The sequence below is a fragment of the Fulmarus glacialis genome, unplaced genomic scaffold (assembly GCF_000690835.1).
Source record: "Fulmarus glacialis isolate BGI_N327 unplaced genomic scaffold, ASM69083v1 scaffold5647, whole genome shotgun sequence".
NCBI lineage: Eukaryota > Metazoa > Chordata > Aves > Procellariiformes > Procellariidae > Fulmarus > Fulmarus glacialis.
This window is the reverse complement of record NW_009221192.1, coordinates 68,681-95,087: the sequence shown is the minus strand read 5'-3', so window position 1 is coordinate 95,087 and position 26,407 is coordinate 68,681. Positions and strand designations below refer to the sequence as shown.

At 37.3% G+C, this 26,407-nt stretch overlaps 1 protein-coding gene across 1 annotated transcript in view; it reads right to left on the bottom strand.

The window, feature by feature from the left end:
• Positions 1–4,133: 4,133 nt before the first annotated feature.
• The window catches only part of NELL1 (NEL-like 1 (chicken)), a gene marked incomplete at its 3' end in the record, with an annotated part of 87,128 nt that continues 64,854 nt past the window's right edge, over positions 4,134–26,407 (bottom strand). Inside the window, exons 7-11 of the mRNA XM_009581001.1 lie at positions 24,928–25,062; positions 23,973–24,075; positions 20,411–20,484; positions 13,588–13,687; positions 4,134–4,262 (exon numbers count right to left, since the gene is read on the bottom strand). Coding sequence (XP_009579296.1) covers positions 4,134–4,262; positions 13,588–13,687; positions 20,411–20,484; positions 23,973–24,075; positions 24,928–25,062 — 541 coding nt within the window. The remainder of the gene's footprint in view (positions 4,263–13,587; positions 13,688–20,410; positions 20,485–23,972; positions 24,076–24,927; positions 25,063–26,407) is intronic.

Below are 26,407 nucleotides of genomic sequence, written 5' to 3'. Positions count from 1 at the left end.
AAAAGACCAACTCAGATTCACACAGCTTGTTTACACTCTTTACTGCAACAGCTGGAAGACATCTCAGAGAGCACGTGTCATCCTAGTTAGGTATATAGGGAAAGCACACCCTACAATATAGTCATAAAATGAGAATATTAATCTTGTAGGTCCACTTTAGTCAGTGGATCCTTTCTTATATTTATACCCATTATCACAGGAACATTCTCTGGTGACGCTGGTTAAGCACATGCTGTGCAACATGACAAGACATCTTGTGCTATGCTACTGTATCACTTTTACTAGACGTTTCTTGGGTGCATAAGTAGCTGCGCATGAAGGACAGAAGGTTGATACTAATTTTCTTGTTTCATGCACTCTTGCCAGTGAGAAGAGGCATGCATTTATCCTAACTGGGAGATTCATCCCACTTCAGATTTAAACAGCTCTCACAATGAGTCAGAGCTCAACAGCAATTAGGTAATAATCACTTTTGCACCAACATAACAACTTTGCAGGTAGAAAAGGGCTGTTAATGTTTCAAGCTAAGACGGTAATAAAGAATGCAGAACTGAAATGTGGTGGGAAAAAATGATTCTGCTTTTGCTCTTCACTGTGAAACATATAGCAGAAAATCACCGAATTCTTTTCAGAAGAGATGGCTCTTAGAATCTAGAAAGTGAGGATAATCATGCTAGCAACAAGCCTGACTTTCACCTGATTTGGCTTGGTTTTTCTTACTTCATCTCTGAGCTTCAGACTCTCCATTTGCTGACACTTTCCTGTCTCTTAGTTTGCGTTATGCGGACTGTCCTATTAATATTTGTGAAGTAGTCACAGACTGTGGAGTTTTCTGGCTTTGAAGAAGTACAGAGTATTTGCAGGTCTGCTGTACACATCACATAACGTGTCTGGAAGAATCAGCGTGAGACAGACTCAAACGAATTCCCCATTTTGGTCCTGGTTTTGCCACTGAACTGCTGTGCCATCTGTAACTAACTCATGCATGCAACTTTCAGCCCTCAACACATGTACTCATACGTCATGTGCTAAAAAGTCATAGCTGCAAGTGTGCACATGCTGCTACAATTTGAATGCTTGCCTCCTGCAGACATCGGACTCTCTAGCTACTTGTGCTACTCCCAGAATTTATCCATGCATATGTGACAGAGATAAACGGACACTGGTTCAACACTTGTGCCTAAGTATCCCCATCAGTAGTTAAATCTCAGTCAACATGATTAATAGAAGTATCTCTATACATCTCTCCGCAAATGATGAATGCTCTAATTACGTCTCATATATGCATGACAAGTAGGCAGATGTCAGAAAAAAAACCAAACTTTTCTGTTTTTAAGTGAAATACATTGCTTTTACGGAACACGGAGAATCTCCACTTAGCTCCGTCATTCATTACAAGCTTCATTTACGCGTTTGTTTTCAGAAACTGTCTTCCCTAAACACATCTATGTTATTTCAAAAAATGGAATACATATAGCGAGTGGTTATCCTATGTATATTTTGACATGAGGAACTGCTAACTACTTGAAAAGCAGTTACTGAGAATGAATAGTAAAAGCCTTTTGGGTTTTTGTTATTTATTTTACAAATTTGCTGGTGCCAATTCTCTGACAAAAGTTAGACTATTTTCATTTTTTTCTGCCGTACTGCAAATGTGAATATGGAATGTTAAAAAAAAAAAGACACAAATACATGTGAAAAAGCAAAGTAGACTCAGATGCAATTCTTCGGAGATCTTACAAGATCAAAATGATGCCATAAGGTCCAGCAGGATAAAACTGTGTGAATAAGAGTGAGCCGAAACAACAGTAAAAACACAGGTAAGGTAAAATAATACCATACATCAGAACTCACATGCACAACTATTTCAAATACCTTGGAAGAGATGAGAAATCTGGAAAGCTCCAAGTTAATGATGTGGAGCACTCAGAACTAAGGTGCCACTTACCAGCACATGTCACAAGTATGAAATAGTTTAACTTTACCGTCTCAAAGGAAACAGTAATCTTAAACATCTTTTAAGTGTAAAGGCTTAGGAGTGATGAAGACAAATTCAGAACTACAGCTGAGAATGGTATCTTCCTTGCTTCCACAGGTGTTTTTTATGTTTACTACTTGTTGTTCAGGTGTTTTGCACATTTAATTCTTACACAGTACACTCACAAATCCAAAACTCCACAAAAAAAAAATCCACCCCTATACTATACCAACAAACTGCCAAATTGTACCTTCAGATACATGCCTTTGACCTCATTTATTTAAATCATAGCTTCATCATGCATTTGAGAACATTATACAATCAGCTACGAAATGATTCTATTTAGCAGATTAAACACATAGATGAGAGAAATGGGGTTAGAGAGGCATATAAAGAAATTTTGCAGAAAGCTGTTCTGCAGAGTAAAAGGAAGCTCTCCACAGGGCTGAAAGGAGTTACCTCTTGGCTAATCGATTCCTCAGTCTGTAGTTCCCCTTGCTAAAAAGCCTTCTCTTCTCTACGTTACCTCCTAAGAACTACTCTCCTTCTAGCAAATTTATAATTCCGTAACACGCAGAAAGCCTCTCTCTCGTATATCCCATGGAATCAGGCAGCAAAAGCAGCTGTGTTTGTTCTGTTGCCTCCTGTTTCACCCACACGCACAGAAGTCAGGGATATGATTTGCCCTTCCAAAATTTAATGCAACATAGACCAGATATGTTGTAATTCCTGCCAATTTCTTCAAAAAGCTCTTTCTTTCCCCACCGCTACCACTAATGCCCTGCCAACATCTCCAAAATTATTTGAGTCAAGATGTTTAAATTTCTTCCCATAGAGGAAAAAAGGGACAGTTTGCTACTAGGTAAATAAATACACTAAGCACTGATTTTATTTAAAAGAGCAAAAAAGAACAAATACTGGATTCTGTATGACAGCTGATAAAGAGCCTTGTTACTGTCTTCTGATTTCTGAGTAGTCCTTGCAGTAATTATAAAGCAGCTCTTCTCACAGTTTTTTTGTACAAAAAAGTTTCTCTATATACAGTATATCTGTTGCCTACCTTTAAAAAGAAATGGGTAAACTGTTTTCCCAGTCACTGAAAGTGCATATATAGGACCATTCAAACTTTTGTTTGTAGAGAACTAAATACCATAAGATTTATAGTTGCAATTTACTGAACAGCTTTATAAACTGCTATTTAAAGCAGTCCTGTTCACTTACATACACTAAAAAGTCTTTTTATGAAAGTGGGATCATTTAAGCCCAGTCCATGCATGTCTTCCAATTCTTACAGTATATTTTAACAGCTTGTCAAAAATGCCATCTCCCTTCCATCACCAGTACTATTGGAAAAAGAATCTAGGGAAATATTTTTTACAAAGTAGTTCAAAAACTTCCTGTCACGGCCAAAAGATTAAATATTGCAGCCTGACATACAAGGGCATTAAAAAAAAAAAAAAAACCACAATGCAAAAGGCAAGAAGGAATGTGGTATATGTTGATTCATCAGTTTAGTTTTTAATAAGTACATCATAGCTGTGAATAACTGCAAGCTCTAGAAAACACTGAGAAACAAAAAGGAGAATAATGCCCCATTGCATTCGTTCCTGTGATAGAGTAATACATCAACAGAAGTACCTCAGCTACACTCTTCTAAGAAATAGGTCTCTTCTGTATCATAGGAAAACCATTTCCATAAAGTACTAGGCCCACAGAAGTACTTCAGGAAGGACTGCAGATCATCATTTCTATATTCAAGCCTCAGTACACCTTCACACTTACCTTTCTCACAAATGTCAGCAGAATTCCCACTTCCTAAACTAATGCATCTTATAAAGATTATGTTCTCTAAAAAACATTTTAGAAGGTAGGTGCTATTGTCTGAAAAACGGTATTTTAAAAATTTTAATGACAGCGTGACCATGGTGTGCCAAGGCCCAACTGCAAGAACAAAGTATGCCCATAGATAGGTAATCTGAAGGGTCCAGCACCACTTACAATCTTCAATCCATATTTATGAACGCAAAAAGGGCCCTTGTGATATTCACCATCATGAAACCAAACTTTGTAATGAAATTCATTCATCAACCGTTTATTTAATACTATGTTTCCAAGAAGGTTGTTAAGGGGATAGGTCTTTGAATATTTTGTTTACCTTCACAATACGCAGAGTCCCCTTGGACAGAGAGATAACCATTCTTGCATTCACAAGTAGCTTTTGTGTTCCAGTTTTTGCACTCTGAATTTTCACCACATCTGTGTCCCTCTGCACAGAAGTTATGGCCTGAAATACAAGGAACATGCAACCTGGTATTAAAACATGTTTATTTCAGATATTCAGGTTTAATATTTACATTGACTGTACTACTCAAAAACTTTGGCATGCTACATTCCAGAAATTCTCTCTATAAACCTATCTGGTGCACACAGGCTTTTTCCATCTCTCCATTTCTTTTCCATTTCTCCATCAATTCATTCTCAGTAAAACCATTTTGTTCAAAAATGTATTTGTAAGACTAGTTTTAGCCAGGTGAAAAGACAACTTTAAAGCAGGAAGCCATGACAATACATTAGTCTTCTACTGAAGCCAGGTAGGATAAAATGCCACCTTATCTCCAAGTGCCAAGAACTTACACCAAAAGGATAATAAAGTGTAATATAAAAAAAAAATCCCTCACAGTTCTCTTATTATGCATAATAAAGCATGCTTTTAGAAGAGCAAAAATGAGACGTTGCACTAGAACACAAAACTATATTGATAGTCAAAACCACCTCACATACTGCCTTGTAATTCTGTCATCAAAAACTAGCTGGATTGTTTCTACAGCTTATAATTAATCCATGCATCATGTTTTGTAGGGGAGAATTTTTATTAATCTCTCCTTTTTCCTTGACACAAATTCTGAGCAGCTTCTTTGTGAACAGTTTCTTTTATTCCATACAAAGTTATTTCTACAAACATGATGAACTTTCCCACTTCTACAAAGGCACAACTGGCACAACTGTTCTTCCCTCATGATTTTCAATATTTCTCAAAGATGTGTCAAAATCTCTCTCTGCTGAAGTCTAAAATGAAAGTAATCGCAACTTTATCTCTTTAAAGGCACTCCATTGGAAGTACTGTAAGAGATAACTAAATACCTTACAGAATTTGACAACAGGAATTTTTTCCCCCCATTGGTGTATTTTTGATGGATTTTTCTCTATTAATATCCAAGAGTCAATTTCTATTTCCCTGAGATCTACAAACAGTCATTTTGGTAATTCTTATTTTTTCTGGTTTTTCTCTCCTGGAAGGACGGAAATCAGAAACCCAGACATACCATCAGCTACTTGTATTCCAACTTGCGCTTATATGAATCCAAGACCAATTTCTGCCAATTCTGTTTTGTCATAAAGGAGCAAATTAAAAGTTCTAGTTCACTGATCCCAAAGTTTCCTAACATCCCCTAAAGACAGCCAAGAAAAAGACGACCTGGACTTCTAAGATCTAAACACCAGATTCAGATCTTTGTTCATATCCCTTGCTTTGATATTCTTTAAGGAACTTTGGAAGACTTTAGCTTATACTAAATATAGTTTTCATCTAGAAGTAGATGAAAACTATATTTAGTATAAGCTAAAGTCTTCCAAAGTTTCATTGGGCTAGCAAATTTTCATTGGGCTATCCTGAAGCTGTGGTTCATTGAGGCTTTTTAATTTGTTTTTAAACATGCACTTCAGTCATCTACTAATTTAAAACTCAGGTTTCGTCATTTTAGTGCACTCCAACTTTATGAGTCTGATCATCTAACGTTGGGTTGTGAGGTCTTTTTTAAAAAAATGTAACACTTGTTAGCAAGGAGGACACTTTCCCAGTGTCAACGTCCAACTCTACACCTAAACTTCAGATTAATTTTATTAACAACCAAGGCATCTTCCTTGGGCTCAGTTAGCACATTCTTTCATTGCAATCCAACTTGTGAAAAAGAACCAACTCCATTAACGAAAACTGTGGATATCCCTTCTAGTCTTCATTCATTTCACAGTCTGTTAAAAACCACTCAAGTATTCCAGATACAGCCTTGTCAAGCCTGGGTACATTTTATACTGGTAAAAAAGGGCGCAGTTACACTGCCTTTAGCCATTTATACAATCACAGTCTTTGACTTCTCATTTTTGCCTTTATAATTATAATTGAAACTAAACACTGGAACACATCTCCCCAAACTTATCCATTCAGCATCTAATTTATACTCCCCAAGCAGGATTACTATTCTGTTGGCATCCTAAGAGACAACAAGTTTTATAATGGTTTCTTTATCACTGTTTCCCCTAAGACTATGACATCCTAGTCTATTTCCCACTCCTTTAGAATAATAATTCTCCTTTGAACTCATATACAGTATTAGTTTTATATTTTATTATTATTGGTACATACTACTACTCAGAATCAATGTAACATATCAGTGTGTTAACCTAGACACTATAAAAATACCACATTTTCATTTAGTGTGGATTGTTACTACTGTCTTAGGATATTTAAAATTTATTTATTTATTTACTTATATTTCCCTCTCATCCAAACCTGTAAAAATGATTTCATCTTTCTCGGCATGTTTTAGTTACAATAGTCCTTATACAACTTTCTGCACCAAAAAAACTTTGATTCTGGACGCTCTTTATCCCAGTGAATCAACATTTTACGCTGTGATTAGTTTATGGCAAATTTAACACTTAAAATTAGCCAAAGGGATGGCTTCTCAGGATTAACTTTCATCACAAGTCTCGAGTCCCAGATCAGCCGCTCTTCTCTAACAGCACTTCCTCCCAAGCACAAGCCGCTGATTAGTTTTCAGTATCACATCATAGCCCTAAGAATTCTTCACTTTTTTTGCCACCTCTGAAATTCATCAGTAGATCTCATGACTACCCTAACTACCCATTTTGTACCACTAGAGCTGTCACCTTTTGTTAAAAATTCTCTGGAAAAACCTATATTGCTTTTGTTCCCTTATTATCAACTCAAATATGAACTGTCTCCATTCAGAATCAGATTCTTTCTTATGTTTTCAAGCTTGAAGGCTGTTAAAAGAGCATAGAAGAAAAAAAAGTAACGCTCCAGTTCTGTAACGTGTGTAATTAAAGGCTCTAAAGAACTTTTCATTGTTCTCCTCTCATTAGGAATACACAAGGATAGAACACCTACTACATCTCTAGGTTGCCTTGGCATTTATTATTATAAAAGACCTGTCAAACACTGCTTCCTACCTTTTAAAAATGCTGACTAAAAGTGACTCAACTTCAATTTCCCACAGCATTTCAGAAAACTTGTTCAATACCTCTGTAAGTGGAAAGTGGAAGCCATTCCTGTTAAGAGCATGCATGGTGCTATGACACTGTATGTTACCAAGCTTTCACAAAACAAATGTAATTTAAAGTTAACCAACAGGAAAAAAAAAAAAATGTACTTGATGGTATAGAAGAGTCAGGGTTCACTGTGCCTCTTTCAGAGTAGGCATACCATTGATTGGATCAGAGGCTTTTCCAAGTACTTTTCTTTTGTAATGAAGATGCACATTTAGCACTTCAAAAGAGCTAAGAGGTGCATACCAAGGTGCTGTTCTTACATTTCTTAGACCCTGGTCTGCACTCTCCCCAGCTGGGGTTTTGGAGACAAGAAAGGAATAAAATGCTATCTACTCTATCTTGGTTCATATTGGGCCTGAGTGCTTTTCCTGCTCTTCTGGCAAATAATGGCCACCTCATGTTTGGACTGTAATGTGAAGAAATAAGCTAGCTGTGTTCTTCTCACCTTTAACAATCCCAATTCAATGTCTAATTTAGCTAAATATTTCAATTCTTTCTTATTCAGCAAAACAGTCAGGAACATACACAGGGCCACTGACTCCAATGACCATGCTTATATTCCTGACTAATCGGGGAAGGACCTAAGCACTGACTTAAACGTCGATCTGTTCATGGCCAATCTATTCATAGGAGCAATTACTTATCCCCAAGCAAGCAGAATGGAAAAGAATGCAAACGCTTGATTTTTATTAATTCTTTGGTGTAAAATGGATTATAGGGTTCCTTTAAAATACCTACGCAGATGACAAAAAACCCCCATTGATACTGCAGTAGGATCTCTGAATCTCAACCATGGGTGGCAGCTAGCAGAGGGCATCATTCCGATTGCCCAGGTGAAAATAACTGAATTACTGAGACTTCAGTAAATTCTATTCAGAATATTCAGCAGTGTCTTATCTGAGACAGTCAGCTCCTCTCTAAATATAAGAAATGGCTTAAAATAGAAACATCACATCCGAGCAAGCAGGCAATTGGAGAGGATTTGACAGAAGCACACAAAATCTTAAACAGTTCTGATAATCTAAACTAATTTCAGGCCAACACATACGACAAGGCAAGTGAGCATGAATTAAAATTACAGATAAACACATTCAGAACAGATGTCAGAAACCATTTTCCCCACACATACACACAGAGTCATAAATGTGCACAACAGCCCTTCAAAGTCATTCAAGACATTCAAGATACAATTAGATACTACCAACAGGGGAATTAAATATTGAAGAGTGTGTTTAGATTTTTGATGGGCCTGATGACCTCTGTTGCTTCTCCAAACATTTCTCTCTTCCTTTATCAAGGCTGCTGAATGTGTGCTCCAATTTTTCTTAAGAATGTATTTGCATCTTTCTACTTCTTTCTTCTGACTGTAGAATGACCATTAATAAATGTACTAAGACAATTATGAAAAAGATCAGATTTCATGCTAGCAGACATAAAACTGTCATTTCTGCAGCATTAGGAACTGCACAACTGGCTAGGGCTTAGTGGTCCCAAGTCACATTATCTAAAATTAAACATTTATTCCATTTTGGGACACCTGAACATTGCTCTTATTTTTCCAAGCTTCTCAACATCTTCAGGTTCCAGTCCCCAGAATCCTAAAATCTGCTTTTCCAGAGCAGCACGCTAAGCTGTTTTGTGCTGTCATCCAGTTTTGTAAGTACCTAACATACATGGTAATGTGGCTTAATTATTGATGAAGAATGCAAGAACTCATTCAAGACTACTGCTGGAATCAATCTCTCTTCTATCCGTATCTCTTCCTACTTTTGTAATGGGCAACACTGACATGCCTCTCATTTTTCTGAGGGTTTCCTTATAAGATCTGTAATGCTTTCTGTACTTCTTACAATATCCCTAGCTGTTCACTTCAAAAACTGTAAAACCCCTGTTCTCTTGCTGTTCAAGAAGCTACCCTTCAGCAATCCACATTTCACTGCTTCACATTTCAGAGGCTTCTAAAAAGAACGCTGACAATGCTTCCATTAATAGCATTAGCAATGCTCAAAAGGTCCAAGGTAATTTTAGCCTCAAAATCTTTACTATTGTTATGATTTAACCCCACAGTTACTACATAAATGTGTAAAGTAAATCTGGGGGACAACTCATAGGAAGAGTCCTAAAATTTGCACTAGCAATTATGCCCTTTCATGATCTGAATCAGTGTTTAATGAGTCGTGAGCAATGAAGCACTTTGAACAGCAGTTTTTACGCCTTCAGAGACTGTGGTCCCAGAACTCAGTGGTCTGACATAAAACAATAACTTCATAAATTCTTTCAAGCTGCTATATCAATGCAGACCTTATTACATACTGTTTATTTGTGTGCATTAGAATAATGGTACTGCACAGCCTAACAAGCTTATAAAGATTTTTTTTTTCAGATATAAAGCTCTTCTAAATCCTAAGTAACATTATAACCATGTTTAGAAATAAATGAATTCATATTTATCAACATCCATTAAATCTTAATAAAACTAAAACCTTGAAATAACTCATACCTCACAGCAATGAATGAGAAACATTCAATTTCTGAAAAAGCAAAACTCAGTTTCACGACTAGACACAGAGAGATGAGAAACATGCTAACTGAAGAGCCTTCCCGTCCTCTAAATGAAAGAATCAAAACCTCCTTGAAACAAAACAAAGCAATACAAGTAAAAGTGGCAGCCAAGCCATATTACAGGATAGCAAATAAAAATTACTTTCTCCAGAAACCAAACAACTCTCACCACTTCATTATTTCCTCACATACTCTCTTTTAAGGAGGGCATGACTAAAGCTGGTAGGGCTTTTAAGGCTCTTCTTACATACTAAAATTGTGAGCATAACAACATAAAAATTCTCTCATGAAACTTTATTTGAATCACTCATTCAAAAGAGGAAAAATCCACTCTTTCAAAATTATACACTGTCTTTGGCAAGGAGAAAAACAGCTAAAGGGAACAATAAAACACTTTTATGACACGATTTTTTGTATTAGATTTGTCCCTGGGCTATAAAAAAATGTAGCAGGCACACTGTAAGAAAAATGACTGATCCTCAAAAAAGTAGTAAAAATATCTTTTATTACACAATGATTCTTTGTAAAATTTTAAAATTAACTAAAATTTCTATAAGCCTAAAAAGAGAGCTTAATAATACCACACTGTCCTGCCCAAAAGTATAAAGTAGCCACATAGTTTAAGCAGACATTTATATTAAAGCACACAGATGAAGAGCAAAACTAGGTATACTCTACATAACATTCAAGGATAGATTCTATATACAGATCTAATGAGGCCCATTTTTGCATTCAGGTACATCAAATCACAAAAATAAACTGTCATTGTACAGCAGAGCTCTTCCATACTACGCCTGCCTTGCTGCACACCTTATACAATCATTTTACTGAAATCTCGAAATTGGCTTTTAGCAATATATTAGCTTTTGCTATACTATAAACTCATGTAGCAAACCTCAGGAAGAAAAGATGTTATTTGCAGTCTTTACTTTTCTAACCATTTACAAACAATAATGACTACCTAGGAAGCCCACCAGCTGTGTACATTACAGTATTCAACTCAGTCCTTTGCAGACTCACAATTTCCATCACCATAAACACCACAGATTTTTTTTTTTCTTGCATACCCTATTTTATTTTAGGCACTTATCTATTATTGTAAATATTACAGAGATCCCTGAAGAGGGTACGGTCTCATACCACAGCATCATGAAGTTTCCATATTTCTCTGTGGGTTTTTTGCTTCTGTTGATCCCCCACATTTATCCTTTCATTAAATGGAAATCCCTTTCCTGCAGCCAGAAAAGCACAAGCTACAAACCTCCTACCCTTGCCCAATTCAGCAAAGATATTCTATAATTCTACAGCACATGAAATTCAGTAGAAGTTTTCTGTTTCCACAACTAGATACTAAAGAAAGCACAAACTGATACAAAAACAGAACCTACCAGTCACTGGTATGCACTAATAAGCTTTACATAGAATTATGGTTCTCATTTAACATTACTAGTAAATGCTTACTAATCATCCTGTTGACTAACTAAAGGCCTAGCTAAGGGCTAATGCAAAGAATTGTCTGTATCACCATACATATAATGTGAAATTTGCACATGACGTGCAAATGATCCATGTGGGCTTCCAATAAACGCTGTGATTACCCAGGACTATATTTACTGCAATATTTCCTCCTCACTACTTTTGTTTGGACAATAAAAGCTGAATAAGGTCTCTGAAAGAAGTTGTTATTGCAAAACAGAGAAGCACTCTATCCTTTCCCGGTAAAAGACATGTTGGCACAGGACAGGACCAGAAACTATGGCCTGCTTGCCATTTCAGAGGGCACCTGTTTGCATGATAAAACCCATACCAAATATGGAATTCTTAATAAATATCCATTTTTAACACCAGCACTCTACATATGATGAAATTATATACTACCACTTTGGGTTGCATGCAACTGAAGTAAAAGTGTCAAGCAGCATATATTCTACTTCAAGACATAAAAAGCAATTTAGGAGTGATAACTTCAATCTATGCCTTTGTAAAGTTGACAAAATTAATCATATCTTTAAGTATAATTTTCAAAAGAATTTTAAAAAGCAAAGATGAAATACAAAAGGGGGTGGCACTGTTTTAGCAGTCAGCTAAAGCAGAAATGAAGTGGAAGTTTAATGTATCAATTTGAAAGCATCATGTATCAGAATTCATAGGAAGTGAAAGTACAATTCCTTCCTTTGCTTGTAGAGATCATCACGTAAGTATACATATTCATGCTATTTTATAAATAATAAAACCAGTTTGGGGATGAATATCTAAAAAGAGTACCTATCATTAACAATAATATAGAACTGAATAATTACAGAACTTATCTTTCATCAACTTAGAAGCTTTCAGATTTCTAATGCTTTTAAGTAATGGAGATAATTTTTTCAGTACTCCACTACATCAAATTGGGCCATCTGTTAAGAACTACCATTAAGATATCAAGCCCTCTGAGGGACAAAGAAGCAACATTTACTGCTTGCTTAAATAGTTACAGATGTTTCTAGAAACTGTTTAAAAAAATTAGTGTGTATATTCTTAGACCGTGATCCAGCAAGCAGTCTCAAACATGCTGGCCCCTGCAACCACATGCATATGCTTTCAAGTTCAAGGCCTTAGTAAATATTTAACTACACATATTTATTAATTAATATTTACCAGTTAAGGGAGAGATTCAGAGCCCCTTCATTGGCCTCTTCAATCATACTGGAGGAATTTACATACAGGCAAGACAAGTAGTCCAGCAGGCCCCAATAACCACCTAAGCCTGGAAATGTCTAGTGCTCACTTGGCAGACCTCTTGCTTGAAATTTCTGAGGTGCATCACTAAAGGCTGACACGCAAGTCCTGCTCTGATAGACCAGGCTCCTCTTAAGCTCAGCTGAGACTCAGCACCAAGGGAGAGATGTGGAACAGAGGTACAACACAGACACACACAGGCAATGATTATTCTAACACCTTTCACCCAACAGCTCACTGTTTACAACACACTTTAAGAGGAAAGCTTGCTCGAGTTCTCTAGCCTGCATAGCAGCCTGATACCTGCATTTCCCTCATTTAAGGGGGTTTCCTCAACTAATATTTCAGCTATGACTTGTTCAGTCTAGTCCAGCATACAACCAGGATTCACCAGGGCTGAAATGGAACAAGCAAGAGGAACCTGCATCTCAACACCCCACTGCAAGGAGGAAAAATGGGGTTCTGGGCTCGAGGCTTATTTTTTCATTTTTATTCTGCAATTGTCCGGCTTAATTCATAAATGAGTCCTGAGAGAGCTCAGATCTAAATCAACCTCCAAATACTGGAATCTTAACATTGTTATTGCGATTTTAAAATAGAGAGCTTAAAAAACCATTTCCAAAACCCTGTATGTTCAGTGCAGTTGCAAGTTTAAGCAACATAAAATATCTCTTTTTCAAACATAACTTCTTCCTAATGGGAATTCTTAAGAGATACTGGGCCCTTTCTCCCCCAACTCTTCCTTTTCTCGTGCCCCTCTCTAATTCAGAGCAATTACAGCTTTGTATCTGGTAAGTCTTCTACCCAAAGGAATATCACAGACTGGTTTTACATGAAGGCTAATTATAGACTCGGGTTTATAGAGGTACCTAATATCTCATTAAAAAGGAATTGCTCTTTCCAGTGTGTCCCCTTTTCCCCCCCGCATTGAATCAGCAACTTACATTCTTTTCAAGCATGCATAACGTCTGGCTTACCTCTACAAACACTGCAACATTGGTTCTCTGGAAGAACGTGATCTTTTTCTGAGCAGTTCAATGGCGGACAAGTCTCTATTACTTTTACTAAAACGCCATTCTGAAAATAAACAACATTTAAAAAAATGACATTGATAAAAACATGTGCAATGGCAAGGATCACATAATTTTCAATCTATAACTCCGGTAATCTCTAGTAACAACACTGGTAAACCAGCAGGCAGCAAGTTAAATTCATTCTTTACACCGTAACATCAAAACTAAAGCAATCTACTTGGACATTTCTATGCCCAGAGTTGAAAGAAAAGAAAAAGCGGGGGATGGGGGAAGGCACTTAAGTTGAAAATTCTATAGCAGTTTTTCCAAATGTTGTCTCCAAGTATAGTTGTTTTCCTTCCAAGTATTTGAAGGAATTAAAGAATTTCACTCCAGGTTTTTGTTAAAGACAGTCTTCTCACTTTATGCAAGTCTGAGTTTTACTCCTCTTATTTCATGTTCTGCACCACTCACTGATAAGTCATTCAACTCTAACAAACACAGCAGATAGAAGACCAACATTTTCAAGTGTCATGTGTTGTTCCGCTGTGTCCAATTAAAAGTGTCTATTCTTTAGAATTACTGATCACCTAATTTCCAAAAATTAGGTGCTTCAAAGGTATGGCAAAGCAGAAATTCCCATCTTGAGGTATCCATCTAGAAATTGCTGTATAAAATGTAAATCAAGGTCAAGATATTGCTATGATTTCAATTTCTGCTAGATTTAGAGTAAGACTGTACATAGGAGGTCTAGCTGCTAGCAGAAATTTTCTAAAACAATAGAGACAGAGCCTTTCTAGAAAGATTTTACACCAAATTTCACTCCATCTTCTTCCCATCCAGGAAATCAGCTTCACCATACCTCCAGACGAAACAGCTATCCTGCTCTTCAGTTAGTTGTTTCTTAACATCTTGTCCCAAAATAGCTTCCTCTTTTCCCTTATCCCCCTCCAGCCTTCCCCATACCATAACTTACCTCTTCAGCATCCCTTCTGCAGCTATGCCATCACTGTGAACTGGCAAGTGGAGCAGAGATTAACAACCAGGATTTTTGCTCGGTAGGAGCTACAATAACTATCCCACAGGACTGTCCACACCTGAATAATCCCATTTTCCAAAGGGCTGTGAAACTCCACTAAGAAAGCAGGCAGCCTGGTATATTGCCAATACACCTTTTAAATATGAATCTAGTCCCCACTCCTCCCAAAATTTTTTTCATGATGCCTCAGATGGTGGAACGAAAAGATGGAATGAGAATTTCTGCTTTCTTCAAAAAATAAATTACATTTTCTAGCTATCATGATTGCACAGAAAAGTTTAAAAATATGATCCAAACACACTTAGGGCTAAGAAAGCAGAGGAAAACTAATGCCAAAAAAAGACAAAACATGTTATTAAAGTCACCATTCTCATAATCTGAGGGATCAAATACGTGACTTTGAACAGAGAATATTGACATTACCTATGTGTCTACCCTGCATGAAGAAACATCCCTATATAGAGACACCCCTGCTAGCCAGAAGCTTGCTTTCATACCTACAAGACACTGTGCCACACCATGCCAAGACCAGCTCAGGTGCCAGAACCAGTACAGGTAAAACACTTTGCTGGTAGTTAGCCTCACCAGCCATGCCACACTGATTCAGCTACGTTGCTTCAGGCTCCAGAATCAGCTCCCGCAGCATCAAGCTGCCCTACACAGATATGAACGCAGAAATGCCTGCTGAGTCTACAAGGTGCAAATGATGCACAAGGTGCCTGGCAGCTAGCAGGACTTACAACCAAGAAGTGCAGCAGACCTAGAGAATGCAAAACTGGCCATTCTACAAGCACTGCTAGTCAATGCCCTTAAGATTGCAATCTTAAGGCTGAGCATGGCCAAGTCATTTTTCTTGCTTCCCAATTGTCTTTACTGGTAAGTTGCATCAGTTGCTGTCATGAAAAATAAAATTTAAAAAAACCCACAGGCATCAGGTTTCCTTTTTTTTTTTTTTTTAAAAAAAGCGGTTCCCTACAGTATCACATACAGCACGCATCGTTGAAGCAAATGCCCACACAAGAACAGTGAAGTTAATGGAGGTATTAGGTCTCCTTCTGATCTGACTTCCGTAAGTGAAAGGAAGGAATCCCCCACGGTTGCCTGTGCAACTACAGCAGCAAAGGTGATAAAAGAACCAGACACACTGAGCCGTCATTTACTATCATGTTATCAAACTACCAGCTGGAAAAGCTCTGGCTATAACTCATTGCCTATTCAAGATCAGACAAGACAATTGCAGCAAAAAGGGTACGGTATGTCAACAGGCGGACAAAAAGCATTGACTGACAATAAATCTGGTCAAAAAGATGGCAAGAAATCAAGAAATCGTATGAAAGTCAAATCAGTGATCAGGTTGAGTCAAAAAGCTAGAGACAAATTCAATCCAAGCTCACACCTTCTTTAGTGAATTACAAGGAGCTAAAAAAAAAAACACCACAAATTGAGAATTCCATTAATTTAATGACAGTAAGATTTTATTTCCCTAAGTTTCCCGTTTTTGGCAGAATTTGTGTCTTGGGAAAACAAATCGAACATATCTATAATTAAGTTTTAAAACAATTAAAATGTTTCCATGTTGAGTATTCTTTGGATTAAAATCAATTTGTTATAAACTAGTACAGATCCAATTATAAGAATTATCATCATTAGATTTCAGATTTTATCCACTGAGATAAGTAGGAATAGTTCACACTTCAGAATTATTGCTTCAGGCAACCTTAGAAAAACTACTAACTTTTTATACTCAATTCACATATGTAGTCATAGAATCTGGCCAGAAATAGATATCAAAAAAGACATTCTTCTGGAATAAATAGGTCAAGCTCCAACTGTGACATACAATCCACAAAGCATGAGATCTGGAGTCAAATATTTACAACAAGATAATTAAATTTCTTGTAATTACGAAGGTAAGTACATAAAAAAGAATTGGCTATAAGCCTAATCAGTGATGTGCAGTGAAAATCTGAACCACAAACAGCTCATCTCAGATGATCAGCTTTGGAAAATAATAGCAAGATTTCAGATAAGGTTATTTTGGTTTGTTGTTCTTGTTTGGGGTTTTTTCCCCGCTCTTGTTTTAGCTGTTACTGATCAGCCTTTCAGGAGATAGTTCTAAATAACATCCTTAGCTGTCACTCTAGGAACCACGTTGTTCTTTATCTTTATGAAAAACTTCTTAGTCAAGCTTCCCAAAAATCAGTGGAGCCCTGTCCATCTTTCTAGCATTTGTATGGCACTCTCTGACTGCCCACTCCCAGCATTAATGAAGAGGAATTTCTTCTTGTACCCTTTGCTGTCAAATACAGTCGTCCGGTTATGAATAGGTATCATGTCATTCACAGGCATTAACCCAGAAATTAGCTGATCAGCAGCAAACTCCCGATCCAACAAAAGTTACAGAATTCCTTCCATTGACTTGTAATGAGCCATGTCACCATATTGCTGAAATCCACAAACCAAAATAACCACTTATGGAATGCAGAAAGGTGCAATTTTCTAAAGCACAAACACTTGCATTTTTTAGAGGGACCTCAACAGGCTGGAGAAATGGGCCCACAGCAACCTCAAGGAGTTTAACAAGGAGAAGCGCAAAGTCCTGCACCTAGGAAGGAACAGCCCCATGTGCCAGTGCATGCTGGGGCCACCCTGCTGGAAAGCAGCTTTGCAGAAAAGGACCCTAAGGGTCCTGGTGGACACCAAGTTGAAGATGAACCAGCAAGGTGACCCTGCTGCAAAGGCGGCTAATGGTAACTTGCGCTGCATCAGACGACGTATTGCCAGCAGGTCGAGGGAGGTGATTCTTCCCCTCTGCTCAGCGCTGGTGAGGCCGCACCTGGAGTGCTGGGTCCAGTTCTGGCCTCCCCAGTACAAGAGACATGGACATACTGGAGAGAGACCAGCCATGGGCCACAAGGATAAGTAAGGGACTGGAGCATCTATCACAGGAGGAAAGGCTGAGACAGCTGGGACTGTTTAGCCTAGAGAAGAGAAGACTCAGCATGGATCTTACCAATGACATATAAATACCCAAAGGGAGGGTACGAAGACGATGGAGCCAGGCTCTTTTCAGTGCTGCCCAGTGACAGGACCAGAGGCAATGGAGACAAACTGAAACACAGGAGGTTCCCTCTGACGAAACACTTTTTCACTGTGAGGGTGACCGAGCACTGGCACAGGGAGGTTGTGGAGTCTCCATCCTTGGAGACAGCTTCAAAAGCTGTCTGGACTTGGCCCTGGGCAACTGGCTCTAGGTGGCCCTGCTCAAGCAGGGGAGTTGGACAAGATGACTTCCAGAGGTCCCTTCCAACCTAAACTATTCTGCGATTCTTAGAAACACCTGTGCACTAATTTTGTCATTGTAGATTAATCTAGAGAGTGTTTGCGGGCAGGATTCCAGCTGAGAATGGCCGTCCATCAGTAACATCTGTGCTTATGGTTAAGAGGATGTGCATCATAAACACATTTTTAGTCCGGATTAGTTTTCAGAAATAAAAAAACCTGCTCACAACCTGATAAAGAAAATCTTTGATCTATCTGGATCCATCAGTATTATTATTTTTGTTAGATGGAAAAAATATAAAAGTTAAAAGCCTCTTATGCTTGGATCAGTACCTATGCAAAGAATAAAATAACTATCTTCAAATAAAAATAGAAATGTGAAATTTTAACTTTATCCTCTTGACATTACCCCACCTACAACGACATCCTTCTTTATAGGCACAAGAGCTACTCCCCATGATTTTAAAGTCATTTTTACCAACACTAATAAATTGACAGTTGATGTGTGCCCTCTATTGCATTCCTTCACAGATCAACATCTTTTCAAACTTGTCTGTTTTTCAAGTCTGGAAAATTAAGCCATATTAAATTTTTTATAGTCCTTCCCCTAGAACAAAGCCCTTCCTTTATTCATACAACACCTTGTCCACCAGTAGGCCCGCATGGGATAGAAAATGATGGGTACAGCCACAGCTTGACTCGTCACCATTCATCCTTCATCTAGTAAGCATTCCTAATTGAGGCAGTAAATAAGTAGGTGTTTTGCTTACAGCTTTTAAGAGGTCATGCTGAAGACACATTGAATGAACTTCCTGTCTGGAGACACATCACCTCATAGAAGCAGAGGTAAGCATCCACTTAAAAACTCTGTCGAGTCAGAATGACAAGCTTTGCCGGTGAGGTTTAATGTCTTCTTGAAACACAGCTTTCCACACATGGAAATACCGTTTTTTTTCCCCCAACATGGACTCATTTTTTTTCATGGTATTGCATTCACATATGCTGTTTCAAATACTTACCAACACCCTCCATTAAGATGTAAATAATACAGACTGCAACGTTACTGCAATTAGCATTGCTGTATCAATTTCCTTTAACAATAAGTAGAATGCAAAAGCTCTTTTCATCATTATTTTAGTCATTCCAAATATGACAGATATTTTATGGTATTTGCTTTTAATCTTCATGAATGTATTATCATACTCATAACAATGAATATAACGCTCTTATTTATAGCACAGAGAAGTTCCACTGACATAATTCAGATCACTCTCTCTGGTTTCACTTTAATGTGAAAATCCTTCTGTTCTCAACTTATTTCATATGGGCACTTTCCCTCTCAAATAAACATTCTATGTCGTATTATAAATAACAGGCACCTTAGTCTGTCTTCAAGGCAACAACCTGGCCCACGTATTTGTATATACAATGTTGAGCATCCCTATACAGCTAAACACTAACAGCAGCAAAGTAATTCCGCGTAACAAGCTACTTTCACAACATCTGCAACCAGTCATTGTCCATTTCCATTAGTGAACATAAAATTGCTACTCTGTACACTCAGCTACAAGCACAACAATAATCAGATCATTGTAATCTTTTCCAAATGTTTTTCATAATTGTTCTAGCATACTGATCTGTCAATAACATTTGTAAGCCTCCTCTTTATCACCCTTCCCCCTCTACAAATTCAACAAGATGCAAAAACAAAAATACTTGAAAATTACATAAGAGCAAATGTGTTTAAAATAGCTGTGCCTTTCTGAAGTGATAAATTATATTTAAAAGACATGCATACTCACAATAATTACGTCTCAGCAGAGCAATAGGCCTTTTACAATCATCTACTACTACTCTCGTCTTCTAAGGCTAGTCTTGACAACAACTGGTTTCTGCCACACTTACACATCATGTAGCGCTTTTACTTCACTAACACTCCCTGAATCTTCCTATCTAACACAGTCTCCAGCCTCCGTTTACCTGTGTTCTTAAATACTGACTGTAGTTGACTGTTATGAAGTTGCCAAGAAAGACCCCGGTCCAGTCCAATACTTAGTAATTTACCTCAATTATTAGCAGGGCTACATATAATTTAAATAATACTAGGGTAAATCTAGAGTAACTCAAACAATATAACCCAGGTTGCTTCAAATTTTAGCAATTTGGCTGAAATCAGTAACTGGCTCAAGATGCTGCCACCTTTTTCTAGAGCTCAGGAAAGCAGGAGATAAAAGAGAAAATATCCCTCCAAGTCATTTTGCCCATGTTTTTATTACCCTGCAAGGGTCATATTCCTGCCTTGTTTTCGTATTTGTGGCTTTCACTGGCTTCAAGGTCACCTTTTCAAGACAACAGATGTCACATTTGCATGAAGGAAGCCTAAAGAAATGCACTAACTTATCATTGTCACTTTCGACCACCACACATACATTTAAAATCAGGAAAGTTTATACAACTGAAACTTACTCGACATTCCCTGCAGCTCTTGGTTAATACTCGTTGACCTTCTGCTAGCACTTTGCCTCCATAGATACACTTTGCTGTAATTTGAGAGGAGAAGGGAGATTAAAAGTAAATAAATTAAATCAGTATTTAAATAGTAAACAAATGCAAAGTATAACACAAAAGTAAAACGAGTAGTCACATACACTGAAAAAATATGGATGTTAAGAATATGATGCATTTTGCTTTCATCAGAAGTCAGTATTACACATAACTACAAACAACGTAGCTAACAATAAGTTCATTTTAAGAGCAAGTAGCATCTTCACCCAAACTAAAGAGGAGGAATAACAGCATAAGACAATATGTACTGGATCAAACTCATTAGTATTCGATAGAAAATATTTTCATTACTGACATTCTGCAGATTAGTTCCCGTATTTGTGTTACTAGAGGTCTTCATGACTCACTTCAAGAATCGGAGACATTTATTAGTGTACTGTTCATCAAGACAATAATATAAGCACAGATTTCAATTAAACCTTCAGATTTTTTGTGGGCACAAAGGTGAACTCTTCAACTTCCTGGAGCACTGCAAAAATGGATTAGATGCAGTGAATGACTCTACTGAATCAAACAATTGTAAAAATCCGTTACAGAAAAATATTCTTAAAACACACGTGAAATAAGCAGATTTCCCAGGAAACTGAAAGCTCCTACTAAAAAATCCCTTTCTGAAGTTTTGACCCCTCTGCTAAATATAACCAGCTCCACAACCGAACCAACAGACTAGAACACGTGAGCACTCCTCATTCATTTCAAGGCAGAGACAACTAGCTTAGCTTAGGACTACTGCCACCGTGAAGAAGGTAACCTCCAGCAAGGCCACACTAGCATGCAGCTCAGTCAATTATTACCATAATTATCACAGTCCTCTTGGAACTAGCTGTCTAAATTTCAATTCCAGAGGAGGATGGTAAATCCATTAATTAAAGAGAACCATTGGACCACTATGATCTTACACAAATCAAGTATCCATCATAAAGGCACTCTACATTCCTAACAAGATCAATGCTAAACACTGATAAAATAACTTTGTTGTGGTGTTTCAGCTCTCTCTGCACTTGACTGGTAATAGTCTGACCTACGACACTGAAAGAAGAGCTAAAAGGTACGAATCCTATGTTGCAATTTGAACAAAGCCTCAAAGGTTTCCTGAATCAAGGCGCATGCAGAGTGAAAGTGTTCAAAGTACTTGGTTCTTAAAAAACAAGAAGTCACAGACTGCCTAGTAACTGTTTTACCTTCAAGCTCTCTCCTGAATACCAAGGTAAGGGAACCAAGCATTTACAGGTGTGTACCCTTTACGCGCGATACCAATAGGAGTATTCCACAGCAGCAACTGTCACAGCCAGTTTGATTCCCAAATTTTAAACAAAAAGGACAGCTAGATCTTCATAAACTTTCAGACATAAATTTGCTTCTAAGGACTTTTTGTTTAAACTTACACTCTTGAAAATCCTCATTTCTTTAAAAAAAAAAAAACACGCAAACAATAACAACAAAAAACACAACAAAAAACCACGAGCGCACAAGATTTTCAGAACAACTCAGTTTCCATCATCAACAATGCATTTAAAAAAACAGGCTTCTTCCTTTTGGTACCCTAGTTTTCTTCATTCTTCTAAAGCTGCCCTAGTTTTTATGCCTGAGGAGTTGTGATCTCACTTATGAGGAAAACTTCAGATCTGGAAGTTTTGTTTAAATTAGGAATTCCAGTATCTATTTTTGGGAGAAGATTAATTAGAGAAATTTCCTTTTTCTTTCTGTCTATTTTCCTGACATGACTGCTTTTAACAAAAGAATGGACACACCAGAAAGCAAATGCACCACTCGGAAAAATAACGAGATTTTAGACAAAATTATGTCTTTTGTCAAATGTTAGTTGGAAGGCTAACACAAGATGGCAGGGATCAAAACAGAACCGCCTCATTTTTAAAACCCTTAACATATCAGACATTAGAGCTACTTTGTTCGTTAACCCTCAGCTAAGACAGGAAACTGTTCAATAATCCCTAGAGACAGCAAATTACAACTGATGATTCTATCATAGTTAAATAGGAAAAGCACAGAGACATTAACACCTGCAGTGCAGCTCTTCGGAAAGCCTCAGCAATTACTACTATCTACCTAAAAGTGATTGACTGTGGCCCTAGCGCATCATTCTGTCAAGGAGCTGGCATTTACAATCAATTTTAATCAACTTCCATACATCTCTTCCCATTGACTGACATGCTGAGTTCTTGTCAGAATAACGAGTCAAGTTTGTGCCAATCACTGACAAAAGGCAAGTTTGATTGTTCATCTTTCCATTACAAATAACAGGAACACAGTTTATTCATGGGTATTTACGTTGAATCTACAATTTTGTGCCTTGCAATTCTTTTGTGTCACATTTTGACCGTTGTGCATACATGCATGTCAGCAAAGGCGTGTCAAGAGAAGCATCCAGTTTCATGAAAGAACTTTCTAGACTCTCAACGTTACAACTAAAAGTATTTTGAGGCAAAAAATACAGGCCAGCATAGCCACTTTACCACCCAAGTACTCTGTTCATAAACATCTTTTAGTAAGCAGAATACTCATGCCAACATACAGTTGAGATAAATGAGAGACATGAGTAAACAAGAGCAAGCGCAAGATCACAGCTAAAGGACGTTTGTCCAAGGGACTAATGAATTCAGTGACTGAAGAAAGGTGAGAATGCTAAAAAAAGTGTTATTATTTTCCTAATAAATCTAAAAATAATTCAACACCCCTGTCTTATGAATTATTGAAAAATTATTGAAAAATTCATGCATGAAGTTTACTCGTCTCCAAGAATAGAGGGGGAAAATAAAAAAAAAGATAATGTGTGCTTCTTAAGGTAAGACTGGCATCAATATTCAGCTAAAATATCTATATATAAATTGTCTTTGTCCCTTGTACTACCACTAAGGCAACAAATATTGAATATTCTTTCCAGGAATGCTACTTACAGCTTTCATTTTCAGAAGAAGGAACTGAAAGCTGACAATAACACTGATCACAAAATTTACTTTTTTTTTTTCCTTTCTTCTCATAAATTTATTTTGAAATTAATTACAGCAAACTATCACTCCACACAGTGGTATTAACTCAAGCTCTGAAATTCTGTCATGTTTATTTTAAAGAACAACCCAAAATGAAAGACAGGCAAAAAGATAACAGCTCAGTTTATTACTCATCGCTAACAGAAAGTTCAGACCGAAGGCTTGATGCTCCTCAACATCAACAGGAGATACAAGCTGAAGCCAAGTAAGGCTTACCAGCCCCAAACAAGTAGATGAATAATTTTACACTGACAACAGGTAAAAAGAGATTCGTAGAAATTTGTTCATTTCTCAGCAATTTTTTATTTTCTTCTTAAATCAAGTTTGCCACTGTGGCTCATGTTACCTGAATTACCAGGACCTATAAAAGTCATTATAAAATGCGCCTGCTTTCAGGACAAGGTTAACTCTGCTTACATAGAGGGTGAAACTAAAGGTCCGTGTGATGTACTTACCCTTGCATATTTTGCAGCACTGGCTTTCCACACGCACTGGCAGAGCATCAGGAGGACAATCAAGAGGGGGACAGGACATCCTTCGGCACTCCACAACTCCACTCTAAGCAAAGGTTTTTAAGACAAAATTCAACTACGACTGTTGTAATTAGTGAGTATTTTATACAAATCACAGAAGACACAACTATTTAAGTAAATGAAAATAGCGTTGTGGATTACAGACCCATCCTTCAGTAAGAAGTTTAATCCTATCCAGCTATAAACTTGAATCAAAAAGCATCTAAAGGTGAACCACCCCATTTTGATACTTATTACTGGTTTTACCCCACTTTCCCTGAACAAGGCGCATTAAGTGGAAAACCCAAGCCCATCTTTACAAGAACATAAGCATCACATTCTGTAGGCTGTGCCAATCACTTTGAGAATTTTAACAATCAGGTTTTTATTTTCTTGAGCAAACGAAGACTTTCTTCAGATATTTATCAAGTAATTTCAATGACACAAGATTTACATGCTAATTCTCTTCTGTTCCTCGATTTTTTCAGTGATAAACACTGAAAACAGAATCTGCATGTTGTCACCATGCAAGATGCAACTAAGCATCTATGAATACTATTAAGATAATGCTTCCTTTTTGAAAAAAACACTGCAGTGAAAACAATTCCAAACCAAACACAGACAATGCCACGCTTTCACACCAAAACTGTAAAGCCCTCTCAGATATAAGTAGAACAAATAAGAGTGTGTTGTCAAGGGAGAGCAGATTTTATTTATGAAGCTTGCACATAAGCAATATCAAATTTTTATTTATTTTACCATTTCCCTCCCTATTGTTCATACTGCCACTAGACGCACACTAAAAACATAATAATTCTCAGAGTTAACACTATGTATTCAAGGACCGTTTTCACATTTTAATTAGGTCCTACTCCTTAAACTCTTTAGAAATTCTTACTTTGCAAGTGCAATTCCTGCAGTGATCATCTTCAACCCATGAGTCTTTGTCTCTATAGATCAATCCATTTACTTGACAAGTCTTCTCACAATGACAGTCTTCCAATTGACTCAGTCTTGTTTCTGCATAATTTAACTGTAAATGAAAGTAACTTGATGAGATTTCTGCAATTCAAACACATGATTTAAAAAAGCAAATATGAGAAAGCAGTATATTTATTTTTAGCTGGACCAAGTTTGACTACAACCTCTGAAACACTGAACCAGGATGTCAGCAGGTATAAACTAACGCTACTCCTCTGACTTTGATGGAGCTATCCATGCCAACTGACAACAGTTTATGACTCATGCAACTGTCTCTTATACTGTAACAAACCCCACTAAGATCCCCTGAGGAATATCCGAGCACCACCAAAAGTACACAAACTACAATTGTTTTTAAAAAAAATTTCTTAATTGCTCATCAATCTGATTACAAGTCAAAAGTCAAAACGAAGATCTGCAGACTGACTTTCCTAATCATCCTCATCTCATCATTGTTAAGCATCAACACCAGCCAGACTAATACTTTCTGACTTTTAGAAAGGTCTTAACCTTATAATAGCAAGTGAGATTTAAAGGGGAGAGAAAGCATTTTCGTTCAGTGTAGTACAAAATATCCCCAGACTGTGATTAATGGAGAAGCCATGCTCCTGGAGGAAACCCTGGGCTGGTGGCTAGCTCTTAACACTCCTTGCTGTTCCCACTACCTCCTCAATTCCAACTACTAAAATGCCTACCAAGAAGCTAAAACTGATGCATCTTTTCCAAGTATTACATCTGCATGCTAGCAATTGCTATGTTTACTGATGAGATACTATGCAATAGTAAGTGGGGACAATGCTCATTCATGTAGCAGCAGCAAAGGAAAAGGTTTTTTGAACCACCCTCTCCTAAGCCCTATCACAGACCTCCCCTTCATACAAAGTACCATCTTACCATCCTCCAGAGAGGAACAACCCCCGTTTATGGCACTTGTACCTAGTGCCATCATCTCTAATCCCTAAAAGCACTCAAAATTACTTTCCCATTTACTAATATTGTAAGTAAATAAATAAATACAGAAATAATATTTAGCGGTAAATACGTGCATTCTCCAGGCCTCAGACTGTCACTGCTCTAAAAATTATCCTGGTGCCAGTTGGATGAGAGTTTCTCGAGGTCTTGATTTTTTTACATTCACATTTGTCTTACGCATATAAGCCATCACACTGAAGCCACTGCAAATAGCAAGGCTACCTAAACCTGGCACAAAACAAGATGAATGCATACTCTACTCTGTTATAAATATGATGCTATTACCCTATGTTATAGGTTGCTACATTTTAATAGTAGCAAATTTTATAAAAAAAGGAATGCACAGTGCCATAGTGTTTTTTACATAATGGCATATACCTGATTTTCATATATTTCCATCCCCTAAAATTCCATCCACTTTAAAT